This window comes from Taudactylus pleione, unplaced genomic scaffold (assembly GCF_031769625.1).
Source record: "Taudactylus pleione unplaced genomic scaffold, aTauple2 ptg000479l, whole genome shotgun sequence".
Classification (NCBI taxonomy): domain Eukaryota; kingdom Metazoa; phylum Chordata; class Amphibia; order Anura; family Myobatrachidae; genus Taudactylus; species Taudactylus pleione.
Window position 1 is genome coordinate 8,809,545 of NW_028284881.1, and position 14,651 is coordinate 8,824,195.

At 44.3% G+C, this 14,651-nt stretch overlaps 1 protein-coding gene across 2 annotated transcripts in view; it reads left to right on the top strand.

The window, feature by feature from the left end:
- PTPN11 (protein tyrosine phosphatase non-receptor type 11) overlaps window positions 1-14,651 on the top strand; it is a 68,722-nt gene that overhangs the window by 3,417 nt on the left and 50,654 nt on the right. For both annotated transcript variants that reach the window (XM_088449235.1, XM_088449234.1), the window contains exon 2: window positions 13,647-13,769. In XM_088449235.1, coding sequence (XP_088305361.1) covers window positions 13,647-13,769 — 123 coding nt within the window. The remainder of the gene's footprint in view (window positions 1-13,646; window positions 13,770-14,651) is intronic.

Genomic DNA, 14,651 nt, shown 5'->3' on the forward strand with positions numbered 1-14,651 from the left:
AGATAGATAAAATGAAGATATAATGTAATAACCAATCAGCTTCTATCATTTTACAGGCTGCTGGGGTCTATGTACTAAGCCTTGGAGAGAGAGAAAGTGGACAGAGATAAAATACTTTACAATCAGCTCCTAACTGTAATTTTTCAAACGCAGGGCCATATTCAATTAGTTTCGCGTCCACAGAAAAGTTTAGCCTGTTTGACTTTCCATTGACATCGCATGTTTTGGAGGTGGAAACTTGTTGTGCGCGTCCCCACTATTCACCGTAATCAATTCAAACCATGCGAAAACGGCAAGCGGTGAAGTCAGAACAGGCGGAAAACGCTGTCAGAATTGGGGAAATCAGCCTGAACTCCCCCCAAAAATGCCCTAACATTGAGGATAAATGTAGATGTGTCTGAATAGCCCTAATAAAACTATTTGGGGTACTTAAGTTGTTTCAATAGCTTCATTTTAGCGACTTTGCACAAGCGGTGAAGAATAGCATTAAGCAGTATTTTTTTATGAAAATAAGTAGTCCAGTCAAATTTGGGGTACCTGAATATGGAGGCTAGCATATTTTAAAGTCTCAAAAGTGAAGTTTTAAAAAAACGTCAAAATCGCACCTGTTGTAATCACCTGACCCATCCTTGCAGACCCCCAAGGAGTCTATTTCACTAGTTTTTAAACTTGTCCCCCCATTTTGTGGCTTTTTGCCCCCAAAATGAAAGTATGGGATTTTTTGGCACAGTTATCCTTTGGGGCCTGTTCCAAGGGTTATGGGCCATTTCCCCACGTTTGCACCCCAAAATAAAAATGTTGCACTTCTTTTCTCCTGCTATTCAGAGGTGAATCTTTTTCGCCTATTACATTGTATTGACTTTCCGCATAGGCGAAAACATGCTGGAACTGAATACGGAGATAAGTTCTGAGCACGTGAAAAGCCCCGATCCACGATACTTTTCCGTGGAAGCCGGCTTATCTCCTTTCACTTTATTTCCATCCAAGGCTTAAGCTGGGTACACACTGGCAGATATATTGGCCGATCAATTGATCGGCCAATATATTGTGTGCCAGTCGGCCAGTGTGTATCAGCGACATGTCTGTTCACACATATCACGTCCGCTGTGCTGCACAGCCGATGGCAGATGTATCTGTCCATCGTGCTGTGTGTATGGGCGGTCAGCTGACCGCCGGTGTACTTGCAGCAGAGACCTTGGGGAGGGGGGCACGATGCGACCCCCGGCCAGCAGGACCCGTGGACACATCACAGATGATGGTTAAGTGTGCATAGCTTCCTACACACTAACAGGTATATGGGCCAATCAATTAAAGTGAACGGAGATAAAGTACCAACCAACAGCTCCTAACTGCTATGTCACAGGCTGTGTTTGAAAAATGACAGGAGCTGATTTGTTGGGACTATGGGTGTCATTCAGACCCGGTCGCAAGCACCGATGTGCTTGCAACCGGGTCGATGGGTAGCCCTGCGCACGCACAGTGGCCGCACTGCGCGTGTGCAAGCCCCGGAGCGAGAGAGAAACTCTCGCTCCGGAGCTCGCTACAAAAGGGGAGGCTGTCGATGTTGATTAACAGCTTGCCCCTTTTTGTAGCGGGTGGGGTGGTTTCCAAAGCGGAGGCGTTCCTTAAGGAACGCCTATCGTTTTGTGGGCGGCCGCACTGGCATCATCAGTGATGTCAGTGGGGAGCTTCCTGCTCTATCAGAGCAGAAAGCTCCCTGGGGCTTGCGAGGGCCCAGACCCAACCTTAGGGTCTTTTCACAAGCCCCGATGGTCGTTCGCTAAGCTGTGGGTGGTAACCCACAGCTTAGCTTGCGACCTGGAGGCCGCACCAAAAAACAAGAAGCGCCCGCCCTCATTCAGAGAGAGCGATCGCTTCTTGCGACCGCCTCTGAATGAGGTCCTATATCTACATCCACTTTATTACGGCATCGTTCACAGACGCATAGCGTCAGCTGTGCTGCACAGCCGATGGACAGATATATCTGCAGACATATCTGTCCATCGGTAAGTGTGTACGGGCGTTCTGCTGACCACCTGTACACATATACACATCTCTGAACTACCGTGTTTCCCCGATAATTAGACCTACCCCGAAAATAAGACTTATCCTTACTATTGATGAATGGCCCAAAATAAGCCCTACCCTGAAAGTAAGACCTAATAAAATCTTAATTTTTCCCGGTCCCTGCACTACACTAATATGCACCCAGCTCCGCCCCCCGAATGAAATCCGGTACTAAATAAAAGAGCTGGAGGAGGCTGCCCGGCCGCTCCTCCACCAGCTTACAGTACCGTAGTCAGACTGCAAAACAAGCTTTCAATACAGCTTGTTTTGGAGTCAGCGCACGTGACGTCACAACGCGCCTCTGAAGGTGGACAACGGAGGAGCCGCGGATCGTGGAGGAAGGCGCGACTCTGAAGGTGGACAACGGAGGAGCCGTGGATCGTGTGGGAAGGAGCCGCCTCCCGATTCTTCTTGTAAAGGTAAGTTGGGGAAATGGCTGCGTTCAACAGGGAGACGGACAGGCTGAATTCAACACCGGGGTGGGGGGGGCTGGAGACGCACAGGCTGTATTCAACAACAGGGGGGGAGAGAGGCACAGGCTGTATTCAACAACAGGGGGGAGGGCTGGAGAGGCACAGGCTGCATTCAACAACATAATAAGCCCTACCCCGAAAATAAGCCCTAGTGTGTTTTTTGGACCAAAAAAAAAAATAAGACAGTGTCTTATTATCGGGGAAACACGGTAGGAAAATATTCTTGTCATATGGTAACCTCAGCAGCTCAGTTAAAATGGTCTATTGTCCTGCCAGAAAATGCACAAGGTTTTTACTTGCCTGGCACCTTTTTCCTCTGTCAGGGGGTACGGGGTGATGTAGTGACTGAGGCCCGTGATACACATGATGATAGGGTGCTACCCTCTTTGGCATGAGATTTTTCTGTTACAGAGCTATTTTATCAATGGCAGGCATGAGAAGTTTTGCTATAAAAATTGAGTAGTTTTGTTAAAGGCAAAGGATTTTGTCCTGCTGTGCTTTATCCCAGCAGGCTTCCACTAGTCCGTACAGCAGGAGAGCTGTGACATGAAGCGAGTACAATGTACTGTGTAGTACTGCAAAACAATGATGGACCTGGTGAAATACTCTTTCCCCTCATCTGTCATGATTAGTAAATATTTGGGACCTCTGTACAGAGAATGACTCATAGTGACTGAAATGATCCTTAAAAATCAATTTACATTTTCAGACATGAACCATGAAGGTAAATCATTTTTTAGTGTAAAGTTGGGTACACACTAAACGATGTGTGTACCCAGCGATGTCGCTGACGGGCCGACATATCGGACAGTCCGTAAACACTGGGATCTGGAGCCCAATATGCCGCTCCACCCCTCCCCCACATAGCGCTGCATCGCCTGGTCTTGTATGCTACGCTGCACATAAGATCAGATGATGAGGCTGACGACCCCATGGGTGCGCTCACTAGACGATTTGTCGTTCCGATGTGTCGGAATTGGCCAAATCGTTAAAGATATCGTGTAGTGTGTAGGGGTCATAAAGGTAAAGTACAACATCAACCATCATTGTTTAGCAAACATTGGTGGCGTTTCAATTCGGCGTGAATTGCATAGTGCTGGGAGGGAGCTCCCGGAGCTATTCATTTGGCTGAGCTGTTTAGTCTGACTAATGATTTCTCTTAAACACTCTGCTTTAGTTGCGAGACTGGCATTCTAGTGGACTCAACATAGCTGTGAATTGAATAGTTCTGGGAGCTCCCTTCCAGTGCTATTCAACTCCCGGTTAATTGAATCACCCCCATTGATTGTTAAATTCCAATGGTCGATGTTTTGCCATCAGTGGTAGAGTTCATCAGAGTTATGGTCTTGAGGAACCTAATTAAGTGAAAGAACACAGTAGGAAAAAAGAAACCTTGATGCGCAGTTCCTGCACTATTTGTATGTAGACATTAAAGTAAGCACCCATTTGTCTAAGCTGTGACACGTGGTTGGATTTTCAAGCTTAAAGGTGAGCAATTGTTTCGTCTGTCGGATACGGCTCTGTTCATTGTTGAGAAACACTATATTCCCACTACATTCACCCTGGATTAGTGTTTTTGTGGCAAATGCTGGATTACACTATTGTCTTTCTGTGTATTTTATTATACATGTTTGCGGGAGATTTCAGGCCGCACTATCAAGAACACATTGATAAGTATTTTTCTATTGCGATATTCCTCTTGGAACAGCTGTATTTAGCGCATATTCGTGTCAATATCTGTATTTATTTTGCTTGCTTTGAGTTGGGTGACTTTTTTTTTGTTTGACATTGTGCAGCTTGATACAGTTTGCGCCTAAAGGGTGGGTTACTGTTTCCGTATATTTTAAGGAAACTGGATTACCCGGGGGAAGCCCGCACAAGCGCAGGGAGAATATACAAACACCACACAGGTAATTGAACCCATGACCTCAGTGCTGTGAGGCAGTAACGCTAACCATTACACCGTCTGTGCTGCCCATTTGATGTCCATCCCTAGTATTATCTCCTCAGTCCGTTACAGACCATTCGTTTTTCCCACTTCATCTGATACTACTTATCTCTAACCCCACGCCTGTGTTCGAATGAAGCAACATCCCTATGTGTCAGTCACTATTGGTTAGAGAAGCACCTAACTGCTAACATGGCATCCTGCCGCAGAGGGGGTAATTCAATTGAACGCAATGTTGAATAGCGCCAGGAATGAGCTCCCAGAGCTGTTCAATTGGCCACGCTGTTAACCCTGACTGCAGGATTTCTGCTCACTCCCTCCTGAGATGTAAGCAGAAATCCGAGTAATCTAGGACCGCGATGTTAGTTTCTGGTTTAGAGCATGCGCTAACAGCATTGCAGCCGGCACTTGAGTCAGAGAATGCCGATTACCGCAATGAAACACCCGCCGAGAGGCGCCGTAACCAGCCTCTCCTAACTAAAGTGCATGGTGTGATGGGGACAGTTGAATAGCTCCGGGCACTCCTATCCAGCGCTGTTCAACATTGCATGCAATTTATTTCCCGCCCACAGTGGATATATTTAATTGTGTAAACTCCAGTAATTTCATGATATTATTCCGCTCAGTGTAGCACAGCATTTGGTATATAGTAATGTCAAATAGTGGTTTTACTTCCCACTTTAAAATGGCTTCACCGTGTTCTTTTGAAATAACATTTCTCTGACCACATTTGTTTTGTAATGTGGATTTCACTATGTATTTGGATAGCAAAGCATGCCAGACTGTGACGTAAAAAACTACATCAATAACAACTCTTTATTATGATCTCTCGGCGCTGTAAGTCTGTAATGGGATTTATTATCCAAATAATAAAACAGTTACAAAGCATTTTTCTAATTATGCGCATTATGAGAACAAGAGACCTTTTTTTGTAGCATAATCTAAAAGCAGAAAGTGAAGTTTTCTTGACCTTTTGGAGCCCATTTCTATTCCACATTTAAACCACAAGAGGGAGCAAAAAGACTATAATAGACCATAACATTTTTCTTCAGTATCCAATTTATCAAAATGTTTTTACCTAAGTGGTGCATTGTTTAGTACCAGTTCTAGTTTCTAATTAGGAATGAATTCTGCTGCACAAGTATATATAAAAATGCAAGTAAAACAATTTTTTTAGATTAATACACATCAACAACTGTATTACCGAACTTATTAATAAGGATTATGTAAGTAGGATGTTTATATTTAACAAGATATGCCCACTAGGATCCTTCACACTTGCACAGGTTGTTAGGAGGGAGGATCTTTTCATATAGAGCAGACACAGGGTGCCTAACAGCATGGCAGTATTGCTTTCAGGAAATGGACTTTGTGGGTTGTTTTACTTATTGTCAGGGAGTGTGATGTCACAGCAACCCAAATGCCTGCAATCTTAAGCCGGGTACACACTAGACCAGGGGTGGGCAATAAGCGTACCTCCAGCTGTAGTTGAACTACACATCCCAGCATGCCTTGCAAAAGTTTTAGCATGGCCAAATAGCAAAACTGTGGCAGGGCATGCTAGGATGTGTAGTTTTACAACAGCTTGGGGGGCAGTTATTGCCCACCCCTACATTAGACGATATGTCGCCCGAACCGGCAGATCAGGCAGACATAGCGGGCAGTGTATACCTGCTATGTCGCTGATGATGCGCTCTCCCGCGTGTCATCAGCGGCATCTTCCGACAAGCGATATCGTCAGCTTTACTGTAACTTTTTTTCAGTGTTATGTTTGTCAGCATTCTTTTTTAACTGTAAAAATAGGAAGGATGAAAGAATACGAACAGTGTACATAATGAGTCACTTTGTGACACTCCCTGTCCCAATAGACGATTTAGTGCCACTGAAAGACGTTAAAGGATCAAGATCATGTGTCAAGTAACTTTCAATACTGGATGCTTAAATTAAATAGGGTCTAATGGGCATTTTTTTTTTTTTTTAAGCTTATCTGAAGTAATGCACAAGCTCATATTAGTCAGCAAGAGCCTTATGTCTGCTCCTTACAGAATTTATAGGGTGAAATCTCATGCTTTAGTTGATCATCAAGGCAAGTTCTCTGAGACATACGGCAGACCGGTTCTTTAAAGTGCAGTCAAATAAACAAAAATAGAAATGCTTATTATGCAGAGAGCACAGAAAATGCTGAGATAATGAAAATGTCCTAGGTTTTGAATATTCCATTATGTAAAGAGATAATTATGGTGAAGAATTGACTTGGAATATTGGGGGCACTTTATTAGTACCATCAGTGGTGATTTGGATGTTGTCCTGTCTGAACTTACTAGAATAATAATTACTAGTAAAGGGGCACAGCATATGCCAGGTCACCTCAATCAACCACTGGCCTTGCCCCACCTACTCCCTCTCTATCTGCTCCTCTGCTCGGACTGACTCCCTCCTTTGTCCTGCTCCTATACTTAAAGCTCATAAGAATCCAATAAAGTCTACTTTTAAACACTTTTCAAGAGTTGGCTAGTGAATAGAAAGTGCATAGATGTGATGTTAATGCATTAAAAAGTAGTTTTTAATACTCCTTCAATCGTCAGTGCTAAAAATTCACTATGTATACAGGGGATGCAGTCAGGAAGCCGACGGTCGAAATGCCGACCGCCGGCTTCCCAACTGTCAAATCCCGGTAGAGTACTAATGACAGGCTTCAAAATCCCGACGCCTGTCATTATACCTATGCCGGGTGCCCGACGCCCGGCATACCGATCGAAGGTTAGCCGGGCGGCGGGAGTGGACAGCCGTGTGCGGGGGGGGGTTATGTTAGGTGCTCCCGGGGGGGAGGACTTAGGGTTAGGCGCCCCCCGGGAGGGTTAGGCTTAGTCTAGGGAAAGAGGAGGTTAGGCACCCTCGGAGAGAGGTTAGGCACAACCCTGGGAGACTTAGGTTTAGGCTGTGTGGAAGGGGGGGTTAGGTTTAGGCACTAGGGGTGTGGTTAGGCACCCCCAGGGGGGGGGGGGTAGGGTTAATGATACTTATTCTAAATCCCCTGTCAGGCTTTCCACTGCTGCCGGTCTGCCGGCGTCGGGATTTGAACCGCCGACCTTACAGCCGCCGGTCATTCATGCTGATTCCGTATACAGAATGGTTTGACACTTGCTATACGCTGTCCTAAATAAAGACCAGTAAGACCATGCTACATATAACAGGTCATTGGTAACCAAATGTAAATCTGCATAAGAGTATGTGTTTGCAGATGTGTTTTATTTTGTCTCCTAAAATTTAATGTTGTGCTTGACATGGAACAATCTATTAGCACATGGAAAATATGTAAAATAAAAAAAAAATTACTAAAATTGTTCCCGGCGCTGATTATGCCGGCGGTCAGGATCCCGACATTAGAAATACTGTTGCATGCAGATAAGTATTCTAACTCTTCCCGTAACCCACTCCTCCCGCAGATTAAAGGTGCCCACACACATAGCGATATTTTACACGATCTGGCCGATTCCGACGAATCGTGACGACAGATCATTGTGTAAAATATGGCGAAATCGTGAGTCCTAACTCACGAACACGATGCGATGCGCGTCCCCGCTGGTCGCACATCGCATCGTCAGATCTGCCGTGCAGTAGGGCAGATCTGACAATCTGGGACAAAATGCACTGGGGAAAAAAAAAAAAAAAGTTAAGAAGCACGATAGATCTTATGCTTTTTACTCCAAATCGTGTGTAGGAGCTGCCGGGGGAGAGTTCAGGGGGAATCGCACACATCGTGGGATCGTGTGCAGATCGGTATGTGTGTGGGCACCTTGAGCCGTACCCTCCCCCTAGTGCCTAACCCTAATACTCTTCGGCGGGATTGCAGCCTGGGTTCTGTCCGTCGGCATTGTATGTGCCGAGATGCTGATTACATCCCCCCCACTGAACGTGTTTGTACAAGCCCTGAAGGTTCCACTGCATGAAAACCGCTACAAAAGGGAACCTTTCTCAATAACAATCTTGATCTACTTGGAGTTTAGAGAATGAAGGGGATCTGGCGATTTATGCCTTGCACACACCTCTTGTCTGCCTAGTACCTGCTTGTACATAGAACTAGTAGCGCTAAATGCAGCTTTGTCTGTCATTTGCCTTTTTCATTTTCTATAGTTCAGCTTCTAATTGCAGGTCTCTGTCAGCAGCATGACAGGTAAAGTTGTTACCTTTCATCATCTGCTGAATCAATACCTCCCAATTTGTTCTTTCTGATAGTTTAGGTGATCAGTCATGGAGAGGATTGCTCCATTCTGTCTGCAATACAGACTTCAGTCAACAGAAAAACCTGCATTCATGTGTAAAGCTCGGCCAATAGCAGTGCTCTTTAATCTTGGCTTGAGAAGATTCTTTTTAGTACTTTAGATGTTTTCGCTTGGAAGGTCTCAGAACTAACGTAAGTTTAACATAAAAGAAAGAGAAAGCATGAGCTAATAAGGTAGTCTTAATGACCTTTTTGAAGTGCACTGTATGTTTTTCTGTTCCTTTGTTATGCTTAGTACTCGCAGATACGAGTCATCACGACAACTGTACAATGGGCGCACTTGACCGCAGCCCGAATTGGCATAAAAGTGCGCGCAGCCCCTTAGGGCCGCCCCGAACAAAATTATGCAAGTAAGGGCTCTGAGCGGTGTGCGAGATGCCGTGCCGTTGCCGCCGTTTTAACGCCGTGGCAACGGCAACTCGCACCCTTCGCATGAGTTGGATTGCATAACTGCAAAATCGCCAAAAGATTGCAGCAAAAGGCATACTATTTGACTGTCAACCTTTATCAGTTTTGAGCTCTAGCAAAGGGGACTAAACTAAAATCAAACAGCTCTATGGTAATAATTATATCTAATTGCTGTAAATTTTGGGGATTTTGTTTACCTCCGCCTGATCGCTGTCTGTTGTAGATGGATAGTAGTGTCCAATCGCATCTAACCTCTGTATTACTATAGAGATTAATTTTTAGATAAAGGGGCAATTTAAGTCTGCACAATGGCTACAGAGTTTGTTCCGGAACATCACAACCCCCAGCATCTCTGATGTTTGCCCCAGACCATACTTGCCTACTTTTAAAAACTAGTTTCAGGGAGATTATAGTTGGTAATAGAATGCGGAACGCGGCGCACTGTTGAGGGGACGTGTCATGCTCTGCTCAAAGGGTGTGTCTAACTCCACCTGTGGGTGTATCTATTGCCATTCAGGGAACTCTTGTAGGATGCAGGAGGCTAGGCAAGTATGCCCCTTACCCATACAGTGCTAAGCAAACACCCCCATACCCATAGTGTTCAGTATACATCCCCCATACTTACTCAGTGCACAACATACACCCACCCATACAGTGCCGAGCACACACCCCTTTCATACACACACCCCATTCCAACACAGTGCCCAGTAAATACCCCCCCACATATACCCATACAGTGCCAGTCATACATACCCACAGACTCATACAGTGCTCAGCATGCACCCTCCAATACCCATACAGTACCCAGCATATAACCCCCACATATAACCATAGAGTTCCAGACATACATCCACCATACCCACCACTCTCACAGTGCCCAGCATACACCCCCATACCCGTACAGTTCCCAGAATGCACTGCCCATACCCAAACACTGACAGTGCCCAGCATACACACCCATACAGTGACTAGCATGAACTGCTCATACCCTTACAGTGCCCAGCATACACCACCCATACAGTGCCCAACATACAACCTCTATATCCACACATTCACACAGTGCCTAGCATACACCCCCCACACCCATAGTGCCAGACCCACACATATAACAGTACAGTAATGATATACTATTCTATTCCTGTAGCACAGCCACACAGCATCTGTCATAGCCCTGTGTCCAGCAGAAGAGAGCAGGGATATCTAGAGGAGAGGATAATTACTGATCTCACTGCAGAAGGTTGGCTGCCATGTTGCTGAAGTTCTATATGCTCTTTCATATGCTGTCCCCCTGGTGGCCGCCAGCGGCATCTGCAGCTAGAGAGGGTGCAAGTTATTTGGGGCAGAGGAATGCGGGGGTTTTAATTCATTTTCCGTGGCAGCGGGAGACTGGAGTCTCCTGTAGGATGCGGGAGGGTAGGGAAGTATGCCCCACACCTCAGATGTGTGCAGAAAATTGGCACCGTTGGGCTACCATTATATACTGTACAGTAATGTGCGCATCTGCACATTGCGACCCAGCGTTGCACTGTATTCAATCTTCCCCATAGTGTTTTGCTCAGTTGCAAGTAATGAAGTGTCCCAAGAACTTGTGCATACTTAAGAATCCTGCATTCACCATAACAATGCACAGCATAGGAGGGCTCGTTCAGTATACATGGGATTTTAATAGAATGCATGTAGTATATCAATCTGGATAAATAGCACAGACGTAAATCAACCTAGAAAAAGGAAATGTTACAAAATAACGGATAAAGAATATACATTACTTGAAAAAAAATATTATATAGTACCTGTACCACCATATCATGCAGCGCCGTACAGATATTTATTCATTCACATAATTCCCTGCCACATTATAGTGCACAGTCTAAATTCTCTACCTCACAAACATTTTGCTCTTGGTAGGTTGATGACATCCTTTTCATTGACATGTACAGCAATGTATGTGGCATAGTAAAGCCCACTGAATGGTCAGGAGGAGATCTATGTACATCTGAGGGTATGCAGTTGGGAAGCAGGCGGACCTAATCCTGACAGCCTTGCTTTATCCTGGCAAGGGTTAAATGGCAGGCATCTAAATCTAGATGCCTAGATTTAGATGCCTGATGGTGCGGTTTGGTTAGGTTTAGAGCCCCCGGGGGGGGGGGGGTGGGGGCGTGGGGTTGGGCACCCCCCGGGAGGTTGGGGTTAGGCTAGGGGGAGGGGTTAGGGTTAGGTACCCCCGAGGGGGACTTGGGGTTAGGCACCCCCCCAGGGGACTTAGGTTTAGGCAGCGGGGAAGGGGGGGGTTAGGTTTAGGCACTTAGAGAAGTGGTTTAGGGCTAGGCACTGGGGGGTAAGGTTAGGGTTAGACACCCGTAAGGAGGGTTAGGGTTAGGGGAGGGAATTAGGTTAATGAATACTTACCTTAAGGACAATCGGGATTTTCACCCATGTCTGGCAGCCGTTGTCGGGATTCCAACCGCCAAACTTGCGTCCGACGCTGAGTCATACCGATTCCTGTCTGAGAGACTGCACATATTTTCAGTGTAACGAATATACGAGAGCGAGTCAAAAAATTATCCGCACTCCAGTTATATTAAAATCTCTTTTTGCACTCTGTCTTACCAATGCTTTCCATACTAGGTAGCTGTCTCCCCAGTCAATGCTGTGCAGGTTTGAACGTGTTACGTCAGTTCATTTGTGACTGCAGTGCAAGAAAAGATAGCTGCACCACTTGTGATTTGCACGAAAGAAGAGCAGTGTGCAGTAATTAGTTTTTTGTGGTCTGAGGGTGTTTCTGGTGCCGATATTTATCGAAGACTCCTGTGCACAGTATGAATAAAGTGTTTTGTCGCAAAGAAGTGTGTATGAATGAATAGAGAAGTTCAAAGAAGATCGCACAAGTGTCAGCCATGAAGAAGGAACCGGATGCCCATCCACAACTGATGAGAACATTGAGCATGAACTTATTCTGTTGGATAGACGAGTGACGGTGGATTATTTTGCAAATCAGCCATGGCTCTGCCTATGCAATAATCCACAACAGATTTTGGTTTCAAAAGGGCAGAGTATGGAATGGAAACATCCTCAATCGCCGACCAAGAAAAAGTTCAAAAGTCAACCATCAGCTGGATTATTGATGCCTACAGTTTTCTGGGATTCTCAAGGGCCAGTATTGGAACATTATCAGGAAAAAGGTTCAACAATCAACAGTGCTCATTACAGTGAGATGCTCACTGAAGAGCTGAATCCTAAAATTCAAACAAAACGCAGAGGAATGTTATCCAAGGATGATGATGTATGACAATACACGTCCGCACACCGCTGTTCATATGGTCAACTGGACCTTATGCAAATTACACTCCCTGCAAGAAGTTAAACAGAAAGGAAACCACCCAAATCAGTCATTTATATATGCACGGCTGTGTATTATTGAGCTCCATAATATAATCACTGGACTATTAATACATCACTATGTCCACTGTGCTTTCTTTAACACCTCGGCAGCAGGTTCCAATATTAAGAGGAATGTGCTGCATATAACTGAATAGTCAGATGGCAACATTCTGCTGAAATGTTTTGCGTGTATTGATGGATTCATAAAACGGGGCAGGTTATAAATATGAGAGGAGCATCAGCTACTTGTAATGACAAGTTTCACCTCTATAGTTATTATCTGACCATTTTAGTTATGGAGTTTAGTGGTCTTTTAAGTAATTAAGTAAATTCCTTAGGTAATAGTATATTTATTGTAGACACATTCCTTTTAATTGTAGAATATGTTGCAGAACGTCTTTAGTTTGTTTATCTGGTAAACGGCTCTTAGAACGGGAAGCAATTGGGAAGCCGACTGCCTAAATACCGGCAGCGGGCTTCCCGACTGTCATATCCCAGCAAGGGTGAAATACCGGGCGTCTAGATGTAGACGCCCGCATTTCCCCGATGGCGGGAGACCGGCGCCCGGCATCCCGATCGTAGAGATGCCGGGCACCGCGAGCGGACAGCCGCGGGGGGGAGGGTTAGGTTTAGGGCTCCCGGGGGGGACTTAGGGTTAGGCACCCCCTCGTTAGGGTTAGGCTAGGGGGAGGGAGGGTTAGGGTTAGGTACCCCCCCGGGGGACTTAGGTTTAGGCAGCGGGGAAGGGGGTGGTTAGGGTTAGGCGGTATTTCATACCCATTCCCTTAGAACTGATCTCCCTTCTTCTGAAAAATACTCTATCAACTATTTTCTTTGAACACTATCCACAGCAAATTAGTACACCTGTAGAATATTTAATTTAGAAGGTGTTTTATCTCAATGGAAGTTTTGAGGTTTGTTTGTTTGCTTATTTAATTTTGCTTAAAGGAAATTAGTTATTTTAATTTGCTGTCAAATATTCTCTCTGGCTATAGAATATACTTTTTTTTTTTTTTTTTTTTTTCTTCATTTCAAAGTTTGCTAAAAAGAAGCATTCTGTTTCATGCTGTTGAATTCCCTTCTGGTACAGATGGTTCCACCCGAATATCACAGGCGTTGAGGCAGAAAATCTTCTATTGACTCGTGGTGTGGATGGTAGTTTTTTGGCTCGTCCCAGCAAAAGTAATCCAGGCGATTTCACACTTTCTGTAAGGTAAGAGGGTTCATATGTCCTTTTTATATTGTGTTTCTTGTCTGTGAATATGGAATACTGAATAAAAGATGTTCCGCGTATTTTCCGCTGATAAGAGTTGTTGTTTTTTGTTTTGTTTTTTTAATTTTCTTTCTTATTAATATTTGCATGATGTTAATTTGTTAGTGAACAGCAATACAATTTTATCCCTTCAGTACTCCAACTGTCCATAGGAAAAATTTGGTTTGGAAAATGTTGTACTTCATTGTAATATTAGGTCACGTTCCATTTTTCTAAACCTTGTTCTGTAATTCAACACTAATTACAGCTTGAGACTACTGTACATGGAACAGTGCTGTATTAATGTTTGGAAGGCCAACTGTGTTTCTACACCCTTACACAGAAACAATTTTTTATTTGTTGATATCTCTTATATTAAGGCGGCGTTAGACTGACTACCAGGAACACAGGAAAAGCGACATGCTATTGAGGCAGAGACAGAAAAAATACTGGAACATCTACAGTATAGACACATTGATTTCAATGCAATAAATCTGGACATTCGTTAATTTTTTTTTTTTTTAATTAACAAAATAGGGGACTTTTTTCTCCTTTAGCTAATTGCATGTATTATGGTTGAATATGAAGTCAACATTTTTCTACTAAAACTTTTCTTAAAATGTTTTTGCAACCTTTGATTTTGTTTTTTTGTTATTGTAATAAATTCTACAAGTATTAATCTTTAATAAAACTACAATTACTTTAGCTGAAAAATAATGCAATGGATGGATATCAGCCAATCAAAGCTTCTCAAAATTCCCCAAACTGCCAAAATGCTCTTGTAGACACCAATCTTGTTTTAGAAGGTTCATAAGATGCATTCTTGAGATGGCTTTACCATAA